The sequence below is a fragment of the Hypanus sabinus genome, chromosome 15 (genome assembly GCF_030144855.1).
Source record: "Hypanus sabinus isolate sHypSab1 chromosome 15, sHypSab1.hap1, whole genome shotgun sequence".
In the NCBI taxonomy this organism is placed as follows: domain Eukaryota; kingdom Metazoa; phylum Chordata; class Chondrichthyes; order Myliobatiformes; family Dasyatidae; genus Hypanus; species Hypanus sabinus.
In genome coordinates, this window is record NC_082720.1 from 46744011 (window position 1) to 46771352 (window position 27342).

At 40.6% G+C, this 27342-nt stretch overlaps 2 protein-coding genes and 1 long non-coding RNA gene across 6 annotated transcripts in view; 1 reads left to right on the plus strand and 2 right to left on the minus strand.

Annotated features, from left to right (window-relative positions):
* The window catches only part of pfdn1 (prefoldin subunit 1), a 79674-nt gene extending 79541 nt beyond the window's left edge, over positions 1 to 133 (minus strand). The window contains exon 1 of the mRNA XM_059990303.1: positions 1 to 133. Coding sequence (XP_059846286.1) covers positions 1 to 51 — 51 coding nt within the window. The 5' untranslated portion in view covers positions 52 to 133.
* On the plus strand, positions 83 to 27174 carry LOC132405474 (uncharacterized). 4 transcript variants are annotated; one of them, XR_009515887.1, is made up of 3 exons: positions 83 to 212; positions 3991 to 4129; positions 26839 to 27174. It is a non-coding gene; the product is annotated as an uncharacterized LOC132405474 (long non-coding RNA). The 4 variants fall into 4 exon arrangements; XR_009515885.1 differs by having other exon boundaries at positions 26843 to 27174; XR_009515886.1 differs by lacking the exon at positions 26839 to 27174 and adding an exon at positions 19468 to 19638.
* Positions 4692 to 9404, minus strand: LOC132405472 (proheparin-binding EGF-like growth factor). Its single transcript, XM_059990302.1, has 6 exons — positions 9057 to 9404; positions 8526 to 8702; positions 8127 to 8313; positions 7222 to 7377; positions 6886 to 6972; positions 4692 to 5147 (listed from the first exon to the last, which is right to left on the minus strand). The coding sequence occupies exons 1-5, from the start codon at positions 9097 to 9099 to the stop codon at positions 6897 to 6899; spliced, it is 639 nt and encodes a 212-aa protein (XP_059846285.1). The 5' UTR covers positions 9100 to 9404; the 3' UTR covers positions 4692 to 5147; positions 6886 to 6896.
* Positions 27175 to 27342: the final 168 nt, after the last annotated feature.

Sequence of the window (27342 nt, forward strand, 5' to 3'; positions counted from 1 at the left end):
CTTCTTCAGCTCCAGATCCACGGGGGCAGCCATGTTCGAAGGGGTGAGCATGCGCAGCTCGCATCCCCTCTACTGAAAAGCAGAGCGGGCCGGGCCGGGATCGTCACTTCGGTCAAACGTGTCGGGTTGGTGCTGCGTGTTGTATCTACTTATTCGTGTACACAGTTTGCAACCGGACCAAATCTAATTATCAGCAATCTACTGAGTTAGAGGTGATATGGAATTATAGTATTTCAGAATCAAAACCTGTCAGGTTCATTAACACTGACAGACATGAAATGTGTTGTTTTGCGACAACAGTACAGAGCAATACTTAAAATTACTGAGAGTTAAAAATAAACAAATAGTACAAAGGAGGAATAACGAGGTTTGAAGGACCGTTTAGAAATTTGATGGTAATAACGAGAAGAGGGCACGTCCCGGATGGTGAAGGTCTTTGCTGATAACGCCTTCCATGGGGTTTCCCCTCCCGCCAAAGTTGTCCTCGATGGCACGAGTACTATTCTAGTTACCTTTTAAACGTGTGACGATCTCTGCTTCTGGCATTTTTTCAAATGTTAAATCTTGACTTGCTATCACCTGTTAGTTTTTTTTAAATCTTCCTTGTTTCCCATCGAATTCTTCCAATTGCTTCCAAGTTTCCTTTGACAAAAATAGGTCCATCCTATACAATCTATCAAAATCTCTCAAATGTCTATTTTTTTAATTAAGTCTTCTCTCAGTCTCATTTGTAGCAAAGAATACAGCCCCAACTCACCTAATCTCTCTCAGTAACTAAAATCCCACAACCCAGCAACATCCTAATAAATAATCCTTTGGATTTGGCACATTGTGCCTATTTTGTGACCTTTGTTGTGTGCAGTACTGTAGATGAGAATTGATTTTTGTTTACGCTGTTCTGGTATTTTTCATCAGCCAACAGGGATAGCTTTTTTATATCTTTGACTAGCTTGCCTATCTTCTTGGTAACTTGAAACTTGAAACTTGGTAACTTAAAGGTATGTGGGCGTGCACGTAAGAATGTCCTCATTCCTCTAAACTTGGTATTCTGCCATATACTGTATATTGTCTTGCTAAATTATATGATCTCAGGCTTCAAGAGTGAACTCTCTCTCTCTCTCCTCTCTCTCTCCTCTCTCTCTCCTCTCTCTCTCCTCTCTCTCTCCTCTCTCTCTCCTCTCTCTCTCTTCTCTCCTCTCTTCCCCACCCTTGTGAAAAACTATTCATCCATTACAGGGTTAGTTGCTGTTCAAAGTTCTCATAATGCTTAGAAATAATCTCTGGCTGCCTGGAGTAAGGAAGCAGTGTTTAAGGGATGGCATAATTACACAGCAGGTAGTGCATCTCCAACGGTTCCAGTGACTTGGTTTTGATCTTAACCTCAACTGCTTTCTGTGTACAGTTTGTGCTTCTCCCTGCAACCATGTGTAATTTCTCCAGGTTCTCCAGCTTTCTCACAGATCCCAAAGACCTGTATTTTTGGGTTAATTACCTATTGTATATTTCTCGTTGTGTAAGGTAGGTTGTGGGTGGAGGGGGATGAAGACAGTATGGGCAAATGTGAAAAATTTTGTTGCAGGTAAATAGACATGGAGGAGTAGCATTGATGACATTTTTCTGAAAGCCAGCAGAAAGGGTTGAAAGGCCTCTGTTGTCTTAAAAAGAAAGGAGAAAAAAAGTAGGAGTCATAGAACATTACAGCACAGAAACAGGCCCTTTGGTCCATCTAGTCCATGTCGAACTATTAAGCTGTACCTGTACCTGTTCCATAGCCCTCCATATCCCTACCATTTATGTGTCCATCCAAATTTCTCTTAAATGTTGTAATCAAACCAACAGGCAGCTTGTTCCACTTCTGAGTGAAGAAGTTCCCTTCAAACATTTCACCGTTCACCCTTGACCTTTAGTTCCAGTCTCACCCAACCTCACTGGAAGAAGCCTATTTTCTTTTACCCTATCTATATCCCTCATAATTTTGTTTACCTCTGTCAAATCTCCCCTCATTCTCCTGCGCTCCAGGGAATAAAGTTCTAACCTATTCAACCTTTCCCTATAACTCAGCTCCTCAAGTCCTGGCAACCTCCTTGTAAATTTTCTCTGCAAACCATTTGGCCAGTCTGCTTGATGTCTCCTCATGGGATAATCCCTGTTCCCCCAGGAATCAAGTTGGTGAACATTCATTGTTCTTGTTCTGTTGTAGGCTTATCCTTTCAGGGAGGCCAGATCTAAACACATGTCCAAGATGCAGTCTTACCAGGCCCTGTTTAATTTCAGTAGGATGTTTTTCCTCGTACTCAAATTCCCTTGCAATAAAAGCCAATGTATCATTTGCCTTCCAAATTGCTTGCTAATCTGCATTAATTTTCAGTTATATGTATGCAGTTATGAATTCAGTTGTAAGTATCTTTTGAGTTTTGTTTACATTCTTACAATTCTGGAGTTGTACTTCAAATTTCCTGTTAGCTCTATGATTATATATTGCTTGGAATGTAACAAGAAAATGTTAATTGGATTTCAAACCTTTTGGAAATTAATCTGCACTTCCTTTAAAAATGTTGTCAATTCATTTTCATTGTTCAATTCATTTTCATGGAAAAGTGGGTTAAGAATAAGAGTTTCATCAGACCACTTAAACAGTCATATTGGAAGGTACTTTGGAATGATTAGCTGCACTAAAATGCCGAAATTTATGTGACAACATCATGGGAATATCATGAAGTTCCCAAATTATGAAGTTGCTCATAAACTATTCTCAGAACAATCAAAAGCATACTGTTCCATTTGCTAGTATAAATACATTACAATTGTTTTGTTTCTTTCACTTATTTCCTCAAACCCTTTCTTAGTTACATTGGCTCCAACATTTTGTCTGTCATCATTCTTCCACAGGAAGCTGGACCAGAAAGATCCAAGCTATTATTTTTCTATTCTTAGTATTTTGTTTTTCAATTAATTTGCCAATGAGGTGGCAGAACAACCCTTTTGCAAATTTTAAAACACAATATTTCTAGCAACACAAATCAGATATAAATAGGAAATTAGGAGTAAGCTCTTTGGGCTTCTTGGAATGAGTCTCTTTGACTTGAATTGCATGTGGCTACAGGCCACAATTTAGATATTCCTAGACTGCATGTTAAGTGTCAATAGATTGCTGAACCATGAGGCAACAAGATAAACTTAATACTGTAATCATCTGATATGTATATGTACCAACAGGGATCAAAGTGATAGAGTAGGACCTTCACAACTTCTTCTATTTCTTAGCACTGGAGCCCAGCTGCAGCACTTCCATGTTTAATCAGGGTGTGATCAAAGTTTAAACATGGAAATCCCACTTTTGCATCAAATACCCACTCATTTGGAAAATGTCAATCAGTGTGCTCTAGCATTCTACCAACCCCACCCTGCCCATGTTATGTAAGTTTTTAAATTGTGGCATTCTCTAACACTCACAGATCTTGATCATGAGGGTACATTGTAATTTAGTTAACTTCAACCAATCAGTAATTATTAAAGTATGAAAATCTATACCCATTATAGATATTCCTCCTCTCAAATTTACTGTATCGATCACAGGAAAATACTAATTTAAACAATGGGACAAACAATCTGCAGGCATATGTGACTGCTGATTTTGTGCCTATTTTTAAATAAATAGACATAATGCAATCTATGTATTTAATTTTTCAATGTCTCCCCTTTCCCCTTTCCAATTCTGAGTTTCATGTTCTCCTGTCCTGAAGATGGCAACTGATACTTGTGATGATCCTGCAGGCTCCAAAGTAATCTAGTATCCCATCTTCATGCCTAAGTCTAGACAGTGAGTGTTGTTAGGATATTTGAATATGGGATCCATGACAGTGGCGCCCAGTTCTTTCCTTGACCAACATCCATGTATTTTCTGTACCAAGAGAAGCCTCTGCATAGCAGACAGAATTAAAGCTATGGCAGCATTTTCTATACCTAATCTGTTTTTATTACCATTTATAGCAAACACTTTGGCAGAGCTAATGCACCAAAGAAGCAGAGATTCATATTTTCTGAGACACAAGAGACTAGATACTGGAATCTGGAGCAACGCAGAATCCGCTGATGGAACACAGTGGATGGAGGCAGCATTCTGTGGGGGGTAAGGAATTGTCAACATTTTGGCTGGAAACCCTGTTCAGTGCTTTACTCTGAAATATCAACACTTCCCTTCCCTCCAACTGATGTTGCTCAACCCTCTAAGTGCCTCTAGCAGATTTTATGTTGCTTAATATTTTCTGAACTGAATGATCAATGGTACATTTATCAATGGAGCCATGGAAAATAAGACTGACTTAATCAGTGGTGCGAAGATAGTAAGAAAATGATATTAATGTCATTATTTATTTGAAAAATAACTTGAAGCCAAAATTTTGTGTATGCTATTTTAAATAGCTAATTCTGTGATTAAACATTATAGAACCCAGAACACTACAGCACGGTACATGCCCTTTGGCTAATGATATTGTGATGATATTTAACCTACTCTAAGATCAATCTAGCCCATCCCTCCTATTTAACCCTCCATTATCCTATCAACCATGTGCCTAAGAGCTTAGTTATAACAAACTAATTGCTTTTGTTCTATGTAGTTGTATTTCATAGGCCTATTCTAATGATTTCTTTATGTCTTTTAAATAAATTAAGTGAGACAGACTTGTATATATTAAAAAAAACACAAATTTATTTTACACCAGCAATTCATAATGAGCTGTTCATTTACTGTTAGGAAGGGCATTTTACTTCAGAAACTCTTAAATATTTCTTACGAACACATATACAGATATTAAAGAGGCAGCAGCATAAAATCACATGCTTTAAATAATAAGTTGCAAATAGCCTAAATAAGTTAAAATATAAAATACTAAAATAAATATGTACTGACAATTTAATAACCAGATATAAATAAATTGTTTTAAATATTAACAGTATATTCAAAAAATGCAAAAGGTTGGTACATCTGTAATTTACAGTCTCCCAGCTGCTGGGGAACACACATGCATCCAATGGATGTAGTCACTTTAGTCATTCACTACATGAACAAATTGACTGTTTACATCACTCCATTTCTTTCGTGTTTTCTTCCATCTATGAGGTAGATTTTTATAGGCATTTTGTACCTGTAATTAAGAATTACATGTTAAAGTGATCAAACCAAAACAGCAATATCTTGTAACTTAATTTGCCTCGTTTATGTACTAGTTGACATTTTTTGTTACTGTCATTCAAGGGTGTAACCACTAAAATAGTTTTGTCAACCCACCCACACTAGCATGAATCCTACCCTGATGCAATAACTTTTTGAAACATGAAGTCCCTATGCAGCTATGAAATGTGATTAATAGCATTATAGAGTATATATTTTAACAATTGATTATTACCCAAACTAGAATGGATCAATATGCAGCCGATCTCGTCACATTTTCAGGTTTCATATAACTAAACCTCCATCACTTGCTTTATGTGACTTAAAAGAAAAATACTGGAGAGTCACTATAAAAGCAATTTAGATTCATAGATTCTTACTCTAATCAGTGATCCTTCCCATCTGTCCACCAATCTCTTTGACACCCCCCCCCCCCCCCCCACACCATCAGGCAGGATTAGTACAAGAACTGTTACGATAAGAAACAGCTTCTTCCCACAGGCTGTAAGACTACTGAACTTCCTGCCAATGTGTATGAATCTCAATACATGGTTTCATCATGTATGAAGCACCAGTAGCATTACACTGTGTACTTTTTTAACTTGTAACATACATGTACCTCATTATTTATTAATTTAAGTAATTTATAATATTACTTTATGTGTTTGAGTTATACACTTTCATTGTGCACTTTGCTCCAGAGAAACATTGTTTCATTTGGCAGTATACACATACACAGTTGAATGACAATAAACTGAACTTGAAATTAAAATTAAATAAGACACTGAAACATTATGGAATTAAAGAAAGCATATTTACAGAAACCGAACATTTAATTAAAAAGATAGGAGCCAAATTTCAGTGCAAGTCCAAACAAACTGATGTTATTTTGCATTAGAATACAAGTTCAGTGTTTTTCAAAATCAGGAAGTACAACTCAGGAATTCAGTATGATATTATAATTATTGGGTAGCAGTTTCCCAAATGTGTAACTATTTGTAAAAGGGAAGCAAAGTTTGATAAATATTTATTTTAGATAAGTGAGTCAGAAACATCGTGAGAGTCATATAATTCACAATGCTACTTCCCACTGCTGAGTGAGAAAATGGTGAATGATGAACATGGTGTAATTTTTCTCTACACATACATTAAAATGTGCTCTGAACAAGTGCCTTCAAAAGACTCATTGTGTCATGTGTCCATTCTCACTGAAAAATTTTCATCAAGCTCCTTTCTCCACTTTTAAAACTAGCTGCTAAAAGTTTTCTCACTCTGAATGCTAGTTTCAAAGAGTCTGGGTGGTAATAGTCATATTTCATTGTTGCATTGAAATTTAATTTTTAAATAAAGGATGAAGATGGGGATCATGTTAGGTTACTGATTTTTTTTGTTTCTGTATTGTGTACACTAACATGAGGTGAATTCTGATGTGAATCAAATATTAGAAACAGGGTTCAAGCCATTTATCTCACGTTAAGAGCAGAGAGTAGAGGTGAATTTATATCCATTGGGCTCTTCTTGGATCTTCTGTACAATAATGTTAGAAGCGCATGTTAAAGTGGGTAATGGGCAGGATGCCAAACAGTATTTATGATTAAGTTCTTTGACACAATATTCTGAGACCACTGTGCATGACATATTCTTGTGTGAGTTTTTAAACTTCATTTTCTTTGATTGACATAACATTTCAATGAAATTCATAAATACCTTACCATTTTTAAAATTAATGAGTGTTATTATTTCCAAGTTTAATCTTTTCTTCATTTTTTACATCATAGCTGGCAACTCGTCTGTGATATCTATCAAGAAACAAACTTAAAGTTTACAATACATCAACTTTAGCATATTAAAAAGCTTGCTATTTCACACATTCAACATCAGATGGAATTTTAACAGCTACTGTTAAGTAATAGTAAGATTTTAATGCGTAATTTTTTCAAGTGATCAAATAACTTAATTTCAAGGATTTTCGCTTTCTTAGTTACAGATTTTAAAGATCATTTTAGGATGTTACAAAATTAAAGTCGACCTCTGTACAGTTAACTCACCCTAGAACTAGAAGAACAAGGATTACTGTCAGACTTAGAGATGAAAGGACCACTGCTACAATTGCCAGAGTAGTTGTGTTGTCATTTGGATCTTTTGGATGTTCCACAGCTAAAATGAAAGTACCACACCTTATTCCTTCATATCCAGAGAAACATCTGTAGAGAAATCCAGAATTGAAAATAAATACCCCAAAATGGTGCTGATGTTAATATTATAATTATGACTTTCCACAATAAAAATAAAATACCTCGTGTAAATCATAGAGCTTCTTAAATCCAGTGTCAAATAAAGTGGAAAACACTAATTGAGTTTCTGACATTTATCCTGTACAATGCAGAAGCACATAGTACTGTAAATTCATTACAGTAAAATGCACGAACTAATGTATTTTGTACTTTTCTGACACAATGGGGAAAATAAGATATTAAATCTGATTCAGATTTATTCATAATTTTTCTAGATCGGTGTGAAATACGTATGTGGCTGCATTTCACTTTATACATAAAATAGATACAGTATTTTCATCTCTCGATATTTCTGGAATTTGATTTCAAAGGTGCAAAAATAATTCGTAGCTTTTGCCTGTGTTTAGAAATTAAACGCCGAATTTTCAGAAATGCACAATGTGTGTAGATTTCGGATAGGGATACGAATCTGTTAGCATCAATAACAGCAATAATAAATACAAGCAAACCGCGGTTGTTTAAATTTCAGGTAGTTATCCGTTTCCTCGTTTGCTTGGGAACTGTGAAGATATCCGCTTTGTCTAGACATGCTCCAGCACAGGTTATAAAATTAGCTAGGTAGTCGCTGTAGATTTTGCCTGATAAACCTGAACCTTCTATGCACGTAATCAACATTTTATTTACAGGTTGAATATTCTATTCAGTGTAAAAGTAAATACCTGCATGCTACCTCCTTAATGTGCCGTATGTACTGGCATTCCCCATGGATGCAGAAATCCTTGTACTTTCTGTAGCATGGGTTTTTTTTACCCTTTCTCTTGCCACGTTTGTTTTTTCTTTCACGTTTCCCTTTGCGCTTCCCCTCATCGGTCACAGTCGAATTTTCCGCAGATTTATAAAAGGCCGCTAGTTTAAAATAAACAAACATTAGTGTCCACATAATTTTACTAAAAAAAGATGCACACGGCTCGTGTTTCCTGGAGCTTTTAATAGGAGACTTGGAGAAGATACCCCTCCCCCAACAACATATGGACGCGCATTGTTCAAGTTTAAGAGGAACTTTGCCACCAAAGGAAAACTTGACCGTAATTTCGTTAAAGACGCTTGGTTAACTGTACCTTGCGAGTTGTCGAAAACTCGGTCAGCTGGTGGGCGCTCCACTGTCTGTGTAGTTGGTTCCTGCTCAAGCACCCCTTCTAGGATGGTCAGAATATCCTTCTCTCCCCTTCTGCGGCTCCGAGTGACTTCACTGTCGTAGCCATCGATCGCCGCTCCCACCGCAGGGTTGCAAGAAACTGCGCGAAAACAATGTCCTTGAAACTTAAGCAATAATGGGAACTCTTTTAAGATAAAAAAATTCTTTATCAAACAGGTTGGGGGGGGGAAGCGCACATGGAAAGAGTAAAAGCGGAGTGGCAACTCCGCTTGGTGATGCGTGAAGCAATAAATGGTCAGAAAGTGAAGTAGCCACTAAACGCATTTACTCCAGTGACCTGCTATTCACAATAAGCAGGCGGTTATAAGATGCCCTTTCTACCCTCTGCCACATCAGGGTAGAATTTCAAGCAATACCACTGGTCTTGCCCTATTTCATCTTTCGGCTCCGGAAGCCGGCTGTGGGTTTCGATGTGAAAAAGAAAGTCGCTTACCTGCGGCGAGAACAAGGAGCGTCGCTGCGAACCAAATCCTCATGCTGAGCTGCGAGAACGTTAATAAAGAGTGACAAACTGTTCCTTTCCTTCGAAGTTGTGCACTTCTAAAGCAACAAACGCCGCCCGCTTTGTTTTGATCGCGTTGTCCTCAGAAGTTGCCGAAAGAAGTCCCACTCCCGAATGACCAGTTTGGTTCTGGCACCTTAATTTTAAATAAATATGTGACGGCAGTAAGGGGCCGGGGCAGATCCAGACAGGAGATTTGTTAAATGTCTCGAGTACTATTCATATTCCTTGCAGGCTGGCGGCGAGTTAAGAATAACTACAGTCAGCAACCTCCAGTTATATATACAGCCAACCGAACATGGATGACGCCCAGCTGACGTGCCGCTTGAGAGCGCAGGACAGTTACGCTTTGTTAGAACCGGCTGGCGACCACTCTCTCTGCGCAGCAAACCCTTACACTGTAAAAATTATTTGAATAAAAGCTACTTGGCACTACGAAACCAAATCAACCTGAACAAATAGTGCAATCAAAAGCACTATTTTTGCTAAATCATAAATACTGGCAGATTCGTAGCCAGTTGTTATTCAACCAATTTATACGAATAACACCAGACTTCGTGTTGCCCACTGCTACCGAGTGGGTGTACTGTGTGCACTGAGCTCAGACTTATAGTTGGGGACAGGCCATGTGTTGATCCTGTGCACAGCAAAGTTTAACTAGGGTTTTCCTGTGCGTTTCTGTGGTACCTGGCATAAACCTGCTGCAGTTTATCCAAGATTATTTTGTTAATTATAGTTCTGTTGTTTATTTATTTAGATACAGCATATCCTCCAATTTGCTGTGAGAATTTGGAAGAGAAATACCGGGCAGAAAGTTTCTGAAGTCCACTCCACAGCTGTCTAAAAAGTTACAATTGACCCATCTGCCAAGGCCAATTTGGGACAAGAATTTCTTTGGGACAATGTCTGTGGAAGAAAAGGTTTCTTTCTCCACTCTTAAAGGCTCAAACTACCTCTAAGCTTGTTCTATGGAAGCACAATTTTAGCCACATCTTTTTCTGGTGTTATTGACAGCACCCCACCCCTCCCCATCTCCCCCAGAGATTGAGCCTTCCCTGTCCTCTCCTGTCATATTCTTTCTTCCTCAGCTGTCTACCTCCTCTGCCTATCACCTCTCTGGTTTTCGCATCATACCACTCCCACATCCTCTACATTCCCCCTCACTTGGTTTCATCTATCACCTGCCAGCTTTTACTCCTCCCTGTCCTCCTTTGGTTTCTGCCCCTTCCGTTCCAGTCCTGATCAAAGATCTCACCCAAAACATCAACTGTTTATTCTTCTCCATTAATGCTGCTTGGCCTCCTGAGTTCCTCCAGCTTTGTGAGTGTGTGTGTGTTGCTCAGGTTTTTCAACATCTGCAGACTCTTGAGTCAATGAACCTTCTCTCTTGGCTGAAGAACTCCAAAGGTCCAGCATTCTCTAGATGAGAAAGTTTCTTCTCATTAAGCCCTGAATGGTCCTTCTATTTTGACTCTGTGGTCCCTAGTCTCGACACCCAGTTTTGGGAAATATCAGATCTACACCTACTTGACCAAGCCCTGAAAGAACTTTGCATAGCTCTTTCCTCTAACTAGCAATAATGGCATGGTAGCGTAGCGGTTAGCACAATGATTTACAGTACCAGAGACCCAGGTTTAATTCCTGCCGCTGCCCATAAGGAGATTGTGCGTTCTCCCCAATACTGCATGGGTTTTCCCTGGGTGCTCCGGTTTCCTCCCACAGTCTAAAGAACTACTGGTTGGTAGATTAATTGGTCATTGTGATTAGACGAGGATTTAATAGGGGGATTGCTGGGTTTGAAAGGCTGGAAGGGTCTACTCCACTCTGCATCACAATAAATAAATAAAGAACTCTGGACAACATAGGCCATGTTTACTTAATCCTGCTTCATGGGTGATTCCATTCTTCCCAGGAATCATCACTTCACTCCTTCCAACACACGTATATCTGATCTGTACCCAACATTCCAGGGACAGTCTCACCAGAAACATATAATTGCAGCAAGACATATTACTCTTCTGCAATAAAATACAACATCAGATTTCCTTTTTCATTGCCTGCTGTAACAGTTTGTTCCCTTTAACCCCCCCCCCCACCCATTTCCGGAAGTTTGAATAGAGGAAGAGAATAATCTGGAGAGAAGTCAGGATGATAAATTTTAGCATGATTGAGGGAAGTCTGAACTGAGGGGAATATTCTGACTGTTGTAGAAAAAAGCACAGGCAATATTATGCACGTGTGTTCATGTGTGCTGTCAGCGTATGTCTTGTGTGTGTGCATGCGTGCTTGCTGTCAGGGTGTGTGTGTGTGTGTGTGTCTGTCCGTCCTAAGTATTTCCATCTGAGCCTAGCCTCCAGTCAGTTTGAACCTCCTCACCTGTTGATCAACCTCACTCCATAAAGACAATATGATACCTCATGTATCAATCATCCTGCCTTAACAGAATTCTCAGACAAACACATTTTCCACAATTCAGAAGAAGTCCTTAGTATCAACTCTATTTACATTTGGCATTTTAAACACAATTAAATCCCTGAAAGACCTTTCCTAAGATGAAGTCTATGGGGGTAGGAGTGGGGTGGGGGAAGGAAGAGCACATGACTGGGTGAAGCTTAGCTAGTGAATTGTGGAGAGCCATTTCCTCACAACCTTCCTCTCAAAATACCATTCCGTCCACCACTTTTGTTAAAAGGAAAGAAACTACAAAAAGTCAGAGGAAAATAATGGAAGATAGGTAGGACTCCTAACCTTCCTGAAATGACAGGGAGTTTCCTGGAATAGACTTTTTTTTCTCCCATAGAGGAGCAGTGATTTAGATTTATCAGTCTAATGCATCTCCCATCTTCCAGCTGTCACTCCACGACATCATTGACTGCAGTTGGAGAAGTACCTGGATAGGTGGTATAGGTCTGCAGAAGGTAGTAACTGCACTAACTTGAGGCTATACCTACTTGACAACATCCCTATCCACCTATCAATGGCAGATACACTTGTCCACAATTACCTTAGTAGATGTACCCACCTCATGTGGAAGCAAAGATCTGTGCTGACATTTGAAAGTTCCATATCACAAAATGACATGAGACCATCAGCAGCAGTAGGAGTATACACTCAGAGGCTACTTTATTAGATACACCAGTTTATTAATGCAAATATCCAGTCAGCCAATCACGTAGCAGCAACTCAACGCATAAAAGCATTCAGACATGGTCAAGAGTCTCGATTGTTCAGATCAAACATCAGAATGGGATGGAAATGTGATCTAAGTAACTTTGACCATAGAATGATTGTTCGTGCCGGATGGCAGTATCTCAGAAACTGCTGACGTCCTGGGATTTTCATGTATAACAGTCTCAAAAGTTTATGGAGAATTGTGCAAAAAAAGCAAAAAAAATCCAGTGAGCAACAGTTCTGTCAGCAAGCATGTCTTTTTAATGAGAAAAATCAGAGGAGAATGGCCAGACAGGTTCAAGCTGACAGAAAGATGACAGTAACTCGAATTACAACATTACATCTGTGGTGTACAGAAGAACAACATATCGAATCTGGAAGTGGATAGGCTATAGCAGCGGAAGATACTTAAAAAAGTGGCCACCAAGTGCACAATGGCAATATAGTCCTTGATCTAGTATTAGCATGCTGCACATTACTATTGACGAGAAATACAACTTGTCATTAATTGGGGTGGACAATATGGGGCAGCATGGTAGCATAGTGGTTAGCATATGTGTCCAATGACCCGTGTTCAATTCCACTACTGTCAGTATGGAGTTTGTATGTTCTCCCCATGAGCACGTTGGTTTCCTCTGGATGTTCCGGTTTCCTCCACATTCCAAAGGCATATGGGTTAACAGGTTAATTGGTCTCATGGGGGTAATTGGACAGTGGAAACCCATTGGGCTGGATAGGCCAGTTACTGTGCTGTATCTCGAAATAAAAAAAATAAAAACAATTAAAGAGTTAATGAGAGAAGGAGCTTTAAGTACATCACCATCTTCAATAATGGCAGGACACACTTGTGGGTGATGTAGCTGCAAGAGCAGGTCAGAAGCTGGGTATCCTGCATTGATGGATTTACTTCCTGAAATCCTCAGGACCTACAAGGGTACAAATGAGGAATATGAGGGAATGTTTCCTCCGTACCTGAAGGCATGCACCTGTAACAGCACTTAAGGAAATTCACACCATCCAGGACAAAGCAGTCAACTTGATCCACCACCCTAAATACTCATTTTCTCCACCTCCTGTGTACACTACCTACAAGACATACTGCATTTATGCGGCTAGCCAACTCTGATCTATGAATCCTGTGACCTCTACTGAGATGGGTCAAGGACAACAAGCACATAGAAACACTATCAACTGTATGATCCCCTCCAAGTTCCACGTTTTACCTTCTTGACTCAGAAGTGTATCACTGTACCTTCGTCATAACAAGCTGTTCAAAATTGCAGCTCATTTCCACTTTCATAAGGGCAGTGAGGATGGGGATTAGCCTTACAGCGACAATCATATCCTGTGCAATGAATTTTTAAAAAGGGTTATGTATTCAGGACACCACATGAGTAAACTTGCAGGAATCCCTCAAATAATAGCCAGCAACCTTATTGGTATAAGAAGCAGAAAAAATCATGAGTAACAAAGCAATGAATGACAGAAAGACACAAAGAGATACAAAGAACAAGAGACATCCACAACAGTTAAAAGTCTATATTGTTTTTTAATCAGATGGGTGATCGACATTTTATAGTTAAAATATGTAATTAATAATCATATAGTATTCAATCACCCATGGCACTGAAGACATCATGTACTTTTCCTGTAATATTCTACACAAATACAGTACCTAAAATCAAAGCTGCCCGTTTGCAATCTGATTTTGTTCTAGGATTTGATATACTTTATAATGCATACTTAGATTCAGTAACATTTTGAATCATATACAGCAATATGATGCAACTTTTCCGTACAGTGCTGTGTCAAGGAAATTGCACTTCACTATTCTATATGGAGTTATTTCTTGTCACCCAGGAAGTTCAGCTGAGCAGTTCTCAGCTTGAATTGTGTTCACTTACTTGAAGTGACGTCAACATCAAATGCAGGTCAAGTGAAGTCATTCCTCGTACAATGTGGTTTTATGAGCCTAGCCAGTGCAATCAGTCCACAATGACCGTTCCTACTCATTCACTGGAGAAGTCAGATTGCGATTCCATTAAATTAAACTCATATTCAGTTCCCTGCTCACCACCTTCCTCACAACATGCTGGAGGAACTCAGCAGGTCAGGCAACATCCGTGGAAATGAGCAGTCAACGTTTCGGGCCGAGACCCTTCATCAGGACTGAAGAGGGAGGGGGCAGGGGCCCTATAAAGAAGGTGGGAGGAGGGTGGGAAGGAGAAGGCTGGTAGGTGCCAGGTGAAAGAGCAATAAGAGGAAAGATCAAGGGGTGGGTGAGGGTAAGCAGGGAGGGGATAGGCAGGAAAAGTGAAGAAGTAATGTAAGGGAAAGAACTATGGGAAGTAGAAGGAGGCAGAACCATGAGGGAGGTGATAGGCAACTGGAGGAGGAGGCAGAGTGAAACTGGTTTGGGGGATGGGAGGGGGAGGGAATTACCGGAAACTGGAGAATTCAATGTTCATGCCAAGGGGCTGGAGACTACCCAGACGGCATATGAGATGTTGATCCTTTGGCCTTATCATGGCAGTAGAGGAGGCCATGTATGGACATATCCGAATGGGAATGTGAAGCAGAGTTGAAGTGGGTGGCAACCAGGAGATCCTGTCTGTTGTGGCGGACGGAGCGGAGGTGCTCGAAAAAGCAGTCCCCCAATCTGCGTCGGGTCTCACCAATGTAGAGGAGGCCGCACTGGATGCAATAGATGATGCCAACAGACTCACAAGTGAAGTGTTGCCTCACCTGGAAGGACTGTTTGGAGCCTTGAATGGTGGTAAGAGAGGAGGTGTAGGGGCAGGTGTAGCACTTACGCTTGCAGCGATGAGTGCCAGGTGGGAGATCCGTGGGGAGGGACGTGTGAACCAGGGAGTCGCGGAGGGAACGATACCTGCGGAAAGTGGAGGGGGTAGAGAGGGAAAGATGTGCTTAGTTGTGTGATCCTGTTGAAAATGGCAGAAGTTGTGGAGGATAATGTGCTGGATCTGGAGGTTGGTGGGGTGGTAGGTGAGGACAAGGGGAACTTTGTCCCTGTTGTGGTGACGGGAGGATGGCGTGAAGGCCGAAGTCTGGGAAATGGAGGAAATGTGGGTGAGGGCATCATTGATGATGGCAGAAGGGAAACCACGATCCTTAAAGAAAGAGGACATTTGAGATGTCCTGGAATGGAAAGCCTCATCCTGGGAGCAGATGCAGTGGAGATGGAGGAACTGGGAATAGGGAATAGCATTTTTGCAAGTGGCAGGGTGGGAAGATGTATTGTTGAAGTAGTTATGAGAGTCAGTGGGTTTATAGAAGATGTCAGTGGCCACTCTGTCTCCAGAGATGGAGACCGAGAGATCGAGAAAGGGGAAGGAAGTGTCCGAGGTGAACCAAGTGAATTTGAGGGCTGGGTGGAAGCTAGAGGCAAAGTTGATGAAATTGACGAGTTCAGCATGGGTGCAGGAAGCAGCACCAATGTAGTCGTCAATGTAGCGAAGGAAAAGTTGGGGAGCAGTACCAGTATAGGTTTGGAGCATAGACTGTTCCACATAACCCACAAAGAGGCAGGCATAGCTGGGGCCCATGCGAGTGTCCATAGCTACACCCTTGGTCTGAAGAAGGTGGGAAGAGCCAAAAGAGAAGTTATTAAGTGTGAGTACCAGTTCCGCCAACTGGAGGAGTGTGGTGGTGGTGGGGAACTGCTGAAGTCTATTGTTAAGAAAGTAGTGGAAGACTTTGAGACCTTCTTGATGGGAAATGGAAGTGTATAAGGATTGGACATCCATGGTGAAAATGAAGAGGTCAGGACTGGGGAACTGGAAGTTATTGAGGAGGTGGAGGGCATGGGATGTATCCTGGATTTAGGTGGGGAGGGACTGAACTATGGGTGACAAAATGGAGTCCAGGTAGGCAGATACAAGTTCAGTGGGGAAGGAGCAGGCCAAAACTATGGGTCTACCGGGAAAGTAGGGCTTGTGGATCTTGGGGAGGAGGTAAAACCAAGCAGTGTGGAGTGTGGGAACTATGAGTTTTTTGGCTAAGGATGGAAGGTCTCCAGAGTTGATAAGGGCGGTGATGGTACAGGAGAAAATGGTTTGATGTTTTTTGGTGGAGTCCTGTTCCAGGGTTAAGTAAGAGGAGAGTTGCTGTTTGGTCTCAGTGAGGTAGAGGTCCATCCGCCAGACAACTACAGCACCATCTTTGTCTGCTGGTTTGATGGTGAGGTTAAAATCAATGTGGAGAGAGTGGAGGGCAGTGTGTTCAGAGGAACTGAGGTTGGAACAGGTTCCCCACCACCACCACACTCCAACAGTTGGCAGAACTGGTACTCACACTTAATAACTTCTCTTTTGACTCTTCCCACCTTCTTCAGACCAAGAGTGTAGCTGTGGGCACTCGCATGGGCCCCAGCTATGCCTGCCTTTTCATTAGTTATGTGGAACAGTCCATGCTCCAAACCTATACTGCTACTGCTCCCCAACTTTTCCTTCGCTACATTGATGACTACGTTGGTGCTGCTTCCTGCACCCATGCTGAGCTCATCAATTTCATCAACTTTGCCTCTAAAACTTCCACCCAACCCTCAAATTCACTTGGTCCATCTCGGACACTTCCCTCACCTTTCTCGATCTCTCGGTCTCCATCTCTGGAGATAGACTATCCACTGACATCTTCTATAAACCCACTGACTCTCTTAACTACCTCGACTATACCTCTTCCCACCCTGCTGTATGTAAAAATGCTATTCCCTATTCCCAGTTCCTCCGTCTCCGCCACATCTGCTCCCAGAATGAAGCTTTCCATTCCAGGACATCTCAAATGTCCTCTTTCTTTAAGGATCGTGGTTTCCCTTCTGCAGTCATCAATGATGCTTTCACCCACATCTCCTCCATTTCCTGCACCGGCCCTCACCTCATCCTCCTGTCACCACAACAGGGACAGAGTTCCCCTCGTCCTCACCTACCACCCCACTAGCCTCCGGATCCAGCACCTTATCCTCCTCAACTTTTGCCACCTTCCACAGGACCCCATAAATAAGCACATCTTTCCCTCTCTACCCCTCTCCACTTTCCTCAGGGATCGTTCCCTCCGTGACAACCTGGTCCACACGTCCCTCCCCACAGATCTCCCACCTGGTACTTAACCCTGCAAGCGTAAGTGCTACACCTCCGCTCTTGCCAACATTCAGGGCTCCAAACAGTCCTTCCAGGTGAGGCAACACTTCACTTGTGAGTCTGTTGAGGTCATCTATTGCATTCGGTGCTCCCAGTGCAGCCTCCTCTACATCGGCGAGACCCGATGCAGATTGGAGGACAGCTTCATGGAGCACCTCTGCTCCGTCCACCACAACAGACGGGATCTCCCGGTTGCCACCCACTTCAACTCTGCTTCACATTCCCATTCAGATATGTCATACATGGCCTCCTCTACTGCCATGATGAGGCTAAACTCAGGTTGGAGGAGCAACACCTCATATACTGTCTGGGTAGTCTCCAGCCCCTTGGCATGAACATTGAATTCTCCAGCTTCTGGTAATTCCCTCCCCCTCCCATCCCCCATCCCAGTTTCACTCTGCCTCCTCTTCCAGCTGCCTATCACCTTCCTCATGGTTCCACCTCCTTCTACTACCAATAGTGCTTTCCCCTTACATTCCTTCTTCACTTTTCCTGCCTATCCCCTCCCTGCTTCCCCTCCCCCAACCTAGATTTTTCCTCTTACTGGTTTTTCACCTGGCACCTACCAGCCTTCTCCTTCCCACCTTCTTTATAGGGCTCCTGCCCCCTCCTTCTTCAGTCCTGACGAAGGGTCTCGGCCCGAAACATTGACTGCTTGTTTCCACAGATGCTGCCCGACCTGCTGAGTTCCTCCAGCGTGCTGTAGGTGTCACTTTGACCCCAGCATCTGCAGAGTATTTTGTGTCTACCACCTTCCTCACAATAGTGATAAATCCCTGACCATTAATCTCAAGCCTAAATCCCAGACTGCCCCAGACCTTAACTCCTGAACACCCAGCCACCTTTAGTATGACTTCCAAGTCAAGCTGCTTCCTGATAGCCTGATTTCCTAATGACTCCAGTCCCTGGAGATCCCAGTCACCTCAGTCACCTGACCTGGTGTATTATCTAAGTTTTGCAACAGTGTGTGCAGGAACAAAATGGTTCTGACTGCACTGGACAAAGTTGATTAAAATGCCGCATAATTTCTAGACCCACACCTTCAACCCATGTATAGTGTCACAAGAAATTGATGGGCAGTTGTAGGAAGTTCTAATTTTCATCATTTTAAATAGCAATATAAATATGGTACAACAGTCTCATATGTTAAAGGCTTCAGTATTTACTTTTTGCTGTACAGAATCTAATCACTTCAGTTCCACTGGAACAAAATTACTTCTCTCCCTTTAGGATGGGTGACAGGTACAATAGAACAGAAAAAGAAACAGAGCTGAAGTTTTAGGTCAAAGACCTTTCTTCTGTACCGTTTTAGTGAAGAGTCTGAAATGTTAACTCTGTTTATTTAATGTTTATGTTAATTTAACGTCTTGAGTGTCCTTGTGCGGAAAATCCACTTTGGCACTTCAGAGTAATACTGAGACCTGGTTGCACATCCAAGGTGTCATTTTTGGATTGAAAAATTAAACCTGGGCTTCCAGGCAGGCATAAGAAAACCCCTTGTCAATATTTCACGAGTTTTTCATGGTGTCCTGGACTCCATTCATTGCTCAACCAGTACTGATGATAACAACAATCTGGCCGTTGCCTCTCTGTTCTGTGGGAGCATGCTGTGTGCAAATTAACTGGCGCTTCCCTCAGAGGGGCCATTTGTTCGAGTCACTGCCCTTGGCGGAGCTGGTGGTTCGAGTTACTGTCGTAAGAGGGGATGCTGGTTCGAGTCACTGCCAACAGAGGAGATGCTGATTCCAGTACTCTCGGAGATGTTATTGAAATTCTGGGATTTATGGATTGGACTATAGTTCATATTGGTCACTTTCAGTTCTTGCCCATTCTTTCTTTTTGCCGATTGGTGGGCTAGGCGTTTGGGGTTTGATGTTTTTATTGTTGTTTCTCTATGTGGTGATCTGTTAGTTTTGTGTGAGGAAGGGTTTGGAGGGGTTTTGGGGTTTGGGAGTTTTTGTTTCCACTTTTCATGTGGATAGGGAGATTTAATGTCTTTCTTTCAACTTCTACAGTTTTCTGTATGGCTATCTGGAGAAGATAAATCTCGAGATCTATTCTGCATACATACTTTGATAATAAAATGAACCTTTGAACTTTACCTGGATTAAACAATGGCAACTCTACAGAAGTACTAAATCAGCTGATAAACACTATGGAAAATCCTGAGGTCATGGAAAACACTGCAGTATTGAAAGTCTTTCTTTAACTGCAAAAGTAAGCCTTATTCCATACTCTTTAATGGTAATAGAAGTGTGAATTTGCTTCCAATTCCATGTGTACAGTATGAGTACAGGTTCGGCACTGAGGCCTGAAAAATTTAGAGTTGCTGGAAGGAGACAGAGGGTGGAAGTTCAGAGTTATATTACAGATTGTCGGCTCTTGACCAGGGACATGCGGCTTGGAATTGGTGTAGGGGCCTTTGTTGTTTCTCATTACGTATGTTTATGATTTGGATGAAAACATAGGTGACATGATAAATAAATTGGTGGTGTGGTGGAGTGAAGAAGGTTGTCTAAAGATGATGTGGATCATTTGGGAAAGTCGATCAAGGAATGACAGGTGGGGTTTAACTCACACAACTTCAAAATGATGCATTTTGGGAAGTTAAGCCAGGGCAAGGCATACACAGCGAATGAAGGGACCACAAAGAGTGTTGCAGTACAGAGAGGACTAGTGGTACAATGTTTGTGAAAGTGGAAATACAGGAAGACAAAGTGCTGAAAAAGGCATAGGGTATGTTTGCCTTCATCAGACGGGGCATCGAGTGCAAGATGAGAAGGAAAGGATTTAAAGAGGACTAGAGAGGCAAATGTTTTATACTGAAGGTGTTGGGTTTATGAATGAACTGCCAGAGGAAGTGGCATAAGCAGGTACAATTATGTTTAAAATACACTTTGATACATCTTTCTTCCTGAGCATCTGTGTGGCCTTCTGAGCAAAATAAAACTACTGCTCAAAATAAAATGTTTAGAAGAAAGCTCACACCCATGACTCTATATACAAGAATAGGGAAGTATGATAGAGTAATGTGGACCAAATGCAAGAAGGCCAAATGCTGCTATCACGGGAAGAGACCTTGGTCAGCATGGATGAGTTAGGTCCAAGGAGCCTGTTTCCATGTTCTAATACTCTGACTCTGATTACCAGTGGATGTAGTCCTATGTATTTGAAGTCAGAGAAAAATATTGTGGGATTTTCTTTGGTCGACTAATTCAGTTTTAAACTCTCATATTTATCAATCAAATGACAAGCTATTAATGCATGTAATTAATGTTTAGCATACTTATATAGGACTTTGGACTTCCAGAAATAGCAGTGCCTTCCTAACATTATCAACTGAGAATATGATATCACTCCACATTCAATTGATAAGAGGTCAGCAAAGTATTTTAACATAGAATCAGAGGTAGACATCAAAGATTTTATTGTTTTATGTTTGCCTTTAACTGGGAAAATAAGTTTATGAATGTAAAAGACAGTTTGTTATAAACTAGCCGGACATTTCAGAGAGTGATTGAGTTTGAAGCTGGCAAATAAATAGTGTGCCCAAATCACAAGATATCCAGGAACACATGTTTGCCTTTATTAGTTGAGTTAAGTTAATGATTTATATGGTTGTCTTTAGCATGCCCTATTTGTGGAGGGCAGCTGTGATAGTGCTTTTTGATACTAATTACTTACTTTGATTGGTGCATCCAGTCAAGAGTCCCAGATAAAGTTAATGTTATTGGTTTATGTGGGAACCATTTTGATTATTCAGTTTTGTAATTATATAAAATGGAGTGACTGATGAGGAAGGACCTTATTGGCCTTACAATTGGCAAAGGAAGAGGAAGGATTATGTATTGGTATGCACAACAGCTGTGTCCACGCTGTCTTGATCTTTGGAGAATGAAAATGTTTGCTAGCAAACAGTATAAAAGGTAGCAGAAGTAATTAGGATACTAAGCTTAAAGTGTTGATTATGAAAAGGATATAAAATTACTAGAATCACAATTTGAAGACTTAAGTTAAAATCCTATTTATTCTCAGCCTTGCTCGAGTCTGAAATAACTTTGTTTACAAGAAATTGAAGTGACATTTTTGAATAAGGTGCTATAGATATACACTAATAATGTAATAGATATCCTTCAGGTAATGATGAAATGGGTAAAATTAGAATAGATGTCTGTAATTTAGGAAGTTATTCCATATGTAATCTATTAAAAAGAAATTTCTCAACAATCAAATTCAAATATGTAGATCTAGATATGAAAAGTTATGGCCTAAAATTCTATCATTCAGGAAATAGTTATGTGCACTACAAAACTGAATTTGATCAACTGCCTACTGTTACCAAGGAACAAAGAACCATTGTTATCTTTATATTTCCTGTGAATACCAGGTTAAATGGATTTAGGTATGGTTACTACATGGGCGGGAGACAAAATGGGAATTTAAAGGTTTGCAGTCTTGGGAAACCAATGATATAACCAGCATTCTGCTGAAGAAACTTTGTCATATTTTATTAAACTAATTTAAAAAATGCAGAATTCACAAGCTGCACTGTTCTGCTTACAGATCCTCCAGGAATAGGAGGGCAAATGAATAAAGAGACGAGGCATGTGCCTTGCACCCAATTTTCATGCAAATTACAAATGCAATTGACCTCCTGGGCTTAAGCTTAGCTTTCATATTGCAAAATTTCTAAACCACATTTTTCAAAAATATAGTACTTTTTAAAATTTAGAATGGTCTCAATAATCATTTTCAGTTGACAAGGATCAGATCTTTCTCAATAACACTTCAATCCAAATATTCAGAAGGTCAGAAAGGTTTTGATGCATGGCCAGAAGTAAATGACATTAAAGAAGTGGAATAGGAAGTCTTTCTGAAAGGTAAGGTAGAAGATCAGAAGTTCATCTTGGGGTCATGAAAATTTTCAGTACAGCCCCAAGACTGTGACTGTAAAGGAGCTGTGATGTTGTTGACTGTATAGTATAATTGCTTGGTTATTGTCAAATTAGAGAAAGACTAAACCACTACTTATCAAAAAAAAGTCCAACAGTACTCTGGGAGCAGCAGAGATGTGTGGTGGACGTGGTGTTATCAAGAGGAGACGCAAGAAGTGGATTTCCACAGTCCAAGTACAGAGACCGATCTCATTTACAATTTGTAAAAGAGTGATATTGGTTAATGAGCTTTCTAAGCAGCGATGCATACAATCATTTATTAAAAAAACATCAGTTTTATGCCTAATTTATGAAGAAAACCAATGTGTTCAAGGTTCCATTAAATAAAATTATTGACAGTCAAGGTGAGGTATTTGTTTCTGTGCAATAATACCCTCATTCTTGCTTTGGATTTAGTTACATTACATGGATTAATGTCTGGAGTTCAGGCATGTCTTCACAGGAAGGAGGAGAACAATTGTTTGGAAGAATTTATGCTGGGCTTCTTTCAGCTTATAATTATCCAAGATCAAAGTTCAATGTAAATTTCAAAGTACGTATATGTCACCATATACTACCCTGAGTTTCTTGCAAGCATTCACAGTGGGTCAAAGCAACACAACAGAATCAATGAAGAACGACAAGCAACCAATATGGAACAAAAATCAAAATATGCAAATACAAAAATAAATAAATAAGTCATACTAAGGACATGAGTAGTAGAGTCCTTGAAAGTGAGCCAATAGGTTGTGTTCAGTGGCCATTTCAGTGTTGAGGTGAGTGAAGTTATCCAGTGAGTGAATGATCAAATTAAAGATGACAAAGACTTCGCAGGCACATTTGGAATGAACATTGGAAGTGCAGGAGGAATAGAATAATAAATTTCAGAACACAAGTTTCATATGTATGCAAAAATGTGATAATTTTTATAAACATACACTACATTTTATAGTGAATATTTACTGTATTTTTTATCTCTTCAGATGCTTTACATGGATTGAGTCCTAAAGATAGCACTTCTGTATAGCAAACAACCACACCCAGAAAGGGTGGTTTTACGTGCTGCCTGTCTTGTTGACTCATCTAGGTTTTACTCGTGGCTCCAAGTGCTGCAGCTTGCCACAGCTTTGCCTCAGCCAATGTGCTAATCTTAAGAGAAGCCAGGGATTAATAGTTGACTAGCTAAATTTCAGACCTCTGAGGCCAAATAATGATGACAAATTATTCACACCAAGTTGGTCATCAGCCATATATGCATGAACCAATGCTGCAGCAGAAAAATGTTTAATTGGTGTAGTTCTAAATCTGTTTATTAAGTTTCTTATTCAACAGGGTATGTGAGTAGCACTGGCAAGGCTTGTGCTTAATGCCCCTCTCTAATTGCGTTGTGAAGTTGGTGGTGGGCCATTTTCTTGAACTGCTGCAATCCTTGTGGTGAAAGTAGGAGTACTTTCACCACAAGCTGTTATTATTGGAGTAATTTAGCAGACTCTGTTGATTAAAGTTTTCACATTTATATTTGTAAAGGCATCAAAAACAGAAATATTTCATATTCTAGGAATTTTAGTTCAGATGTAATTTTTTAAACTATCATTTCCTGTTATGCACCACAAGTACATAATTTGTAAGATTTATAGCAGAGAAAAAATAAAATAAAACTTTTGAGCCAGGATGAAGCTTTTCCCTAACAGTTTTATTTATCTCCATATAAAAATCTTAACAGAAGATACTGGACTTGTGACCCATGACGAAAGGGAGACCTGCCAGTCTGATGTTCTGGGACTGGCAGGTAAGGCAGCATCGGTGTCCAACCACAAAATGGTTGTCAAATTATTTCAGAGAGCAGTTAAAATCAACTCTGTTTTACTGGCTAATTACAGCAATTCTTGGAAATTGCATTTTTAATATGGGTGGTGTTGGATGCAGGCAGTGGTGGCTCGCCTGAGATAGAAAGTATTCAGCAATGCTGTAATCATGCTAAAGGTTGTTCTTCCAATACTCAAAAACAAGAACAGAATCTGGAGTAGATGAGTTGACCTCTTACACCTCCAACAGCAACCGTGTTTGTAGCTGATCATTTACCTCAGTGGTACTTCCCTGTACTAATTTGTTGATGTCCTGATTATCTAAAAGGCAGTAAGTCTCCACCTTGAATACGCTCAACAAATGAGTTTCGAAGTTCTTCTTGTAAGGGACAATGAGAATTTCAAAGGTCAGGTAATTTCTCTGTTAAGACTTTTCATCTTATTTGTCAATGGCTGGTATCTTATTTTGAGATCGTGACTCATGGTTCTGAACACCTACAGAGGAAACATCAAATCGCCTTATCACGTTCTGTAAGAATTTTCAGTGCTTCAGTGAGATCACTTATCATTCTTCTAAACTCTGAAGGTTATTGGTTCGCATTTCTTTTTGCATCAAATGAAATCATGATGAAATTCATAGTTTTATTCACAGGAAATCCTACCAATAACCTAAAACAAATTTGAGTAACAGATACAATGTTTAGCACCCTCTTGTGGCTTTTGTAGATGGATGCCCAGTAGCATCCATCTTAATACCATGAAAACGAAAACGAATGTCACTGAAGAAGTCTCTCTGTCATAGGGGATCCCAACTTTTTAATGGCATGGACCCCTACCATCTGTTTTCCCCAGGCTGGGAACCCCTGAAGAATCAGAATCAGGTTTATTATCACTGCAATATATTGTGAAAATTGTTGTTTTGTGGCAGTACGAGGTATTTTAAAAAGCTGTAAGTAACAATAGATTAAAAAGCAGGTAGATAGATAGAAGATAGAAAATGGAAGATAGTTAGAAGATAGAAAAATAGAAAGGTAGAAGATAGATAGATAGTGCAAAAGAAGAAAAATGAGGTAGTGTTCATAGACAATTCATAAATCTGAGGACAGAGGGAAAGAACCTGTTCCTAAAATATTGAGTAAAGGTCTTCAGGGCCCTGTACCTCCTCCCTGATGGAAGTAAAGTGAAGAGGGCATGTCTTCGATGGTGAGAGTCTTTAATGACACCACCTTCTTGAGGCACTGCCTTTTGAGGATGTGCTTGACGGGTGTGGAGTGTTTTGCCCATGATGGCTGGGTCTGCAGCCTCTGCAGCTTTTCTCAATCCTGTGTATTGGAGCATCCACATCAGGAGGTGATGCAAACAGTCAGAATGCTCAATATTATTCATCTGTAGAAATTCACTGGAGCCCTTGGTGGCGTACCCACCTCTCCTCAAACGTCTAATTAAGTACCACCACTGGTGTAACTTCTTTGAGTTTGCCCAGGAAAGATCCTCTGAAATGTTCATGCCCAGGAATTTGAAACTGTTCACCCTTTCCACCACTGACTCCTCACGGAGAACTGGTGTGTGTTCTCCCAACTCAGAAGAGACAGACTCATGGCTCAGCTAGGATATAGGAGGGATACTGAGTAAACAAAAAGGTTGAATTTTGAAACCAAACCTTTCATCTGAGTATAACCTGTTTGTTGTTGTTCAGAAAATATAATTAATTCATTTGTGATCATAGATGCATGGAGTTATGCAGCATAGAAACAGGGTCTACAGCCCGACTTATCCATGATCAAGATGTTAATAATTAATTTCATTTGCCTGCATTTGGCCTACATCCCACTAAACCTTTCCTAATCATGCACCTGTTGAAATCTGAAATTGTACATGCCTCCTATCACTTCCTCTGGCAGCTTAGTCCACACGTCCACCAATTCTGTGTGGAAAACTTGAGAAGTCCATGTTATGTGTGATCTTATAAACCCATATAATGTCGCCACTCATAGAAAACAGCCTCATTCCATACAATTTCTCCTCCACTCCAGGCCAACATTCCTGTGAATCTTCCCTACCCTCTCTAGCTTAATCACATCCTCTGGTGTGTTGACCAGAATGACATACAATAGTCCAAGTGCAGTCTGACCAACAATTTGTATAACTGTAACATGATGTCTGAATTGCTGTACACAGTGCCTTGGCTGATAAAGGCATGCATACCATTTGCTTTCTTCACCCTGGCCACCAGTCATTACTTTCGGGGAACTCATTTTTGTACCTCAAGGCCTCACTGTCCAATAACACTCCCCAGAGCCCTGATATTCACTGTGTATGCTCTGGCTTGGTTTAACTTCCCACAATGCTTCACTTTGCACTTGTTCAAGTTAAATTTCATGAGCAATTCCTCTGCTCACATTCCCAGTTAACCTAAGTTCTGTTGTAACCTTCAACAACTTTCTTCACTGTCCACTATATCCATGTGTAACATGCTGTAAGGTCTCACTGCTAAGGCTAATGTAATGGCTTCTATGTAATGTTCCACTGTTAAAGTAATGGCTTCTCTGTAGCAGCAATGTTTGGGTTATGACTAGAGATAACAGCACTTTGGAATGCTGGGGCTATCCAATGAGAGAAATGTTCCTCTTTCTTGTGTGTCTGGAAGCCAGGTTTTTCGTGGTCTTTCGTCCGGGAGTGATGGAGAGAGAGGACCCAAATGGAGAGTCGGAAGACCACCGGACGGAGTGGACTGAGGGGCAAGGGTCCAAGGACCGGCTATGCTTGCAGGTTGATGGGAACAAATGAATGAACAGTGAGCTCCAACGATGTGCAATAGACTTTTTCCTTAAAATGGGCCCTCTCACTTTTTATTTTCTTTACTAACCCTCTACCCAGATTTAGATTTATAAAGTTCAATCATTTAATTGCGTATGATGTACCGTCTGAAATTTTGCGGTACGGATTTGTAACCGGGCAACACAACACACAGCAAGCATCCATACAAATGAGATTTCTCAATTTGGCGGGGCCAGAGGTTGTTTCCTCCTGACGAACACGTGCTGGCCGAGCCCGAGGGTCACACATGTAGACAGTGTCCACCCTGCTTTTGAAGATTCTTGTGGTCACCTCCTCAAGTAGCACAATCTAATTACAGTAGCATTACAAGTGC

Coding starts and splice junctions, on each gene's coding strand:
- LOC132405472 (XM_059990302.1), bottom strand. CDS start 9,099: ATGAGGATTTGGTTCGCAGCGACGCTCCTTGTTCTCGCCGCAG. Junction 8,703..9,056: donor GCTCCTTGTTCTCGCCGCAG/GTAAGCGACTTT, acceptor GTTTTCGCGCAG/TTTCTTGCAACCCTGCGGTG. Junction 8,314..8,525: donor AGTTTTCGACAACTCGCAAG/GTACAGTTAACC, acceptor ATTTTAAACTAG/CGGCCTTTTATAAATCTGCG.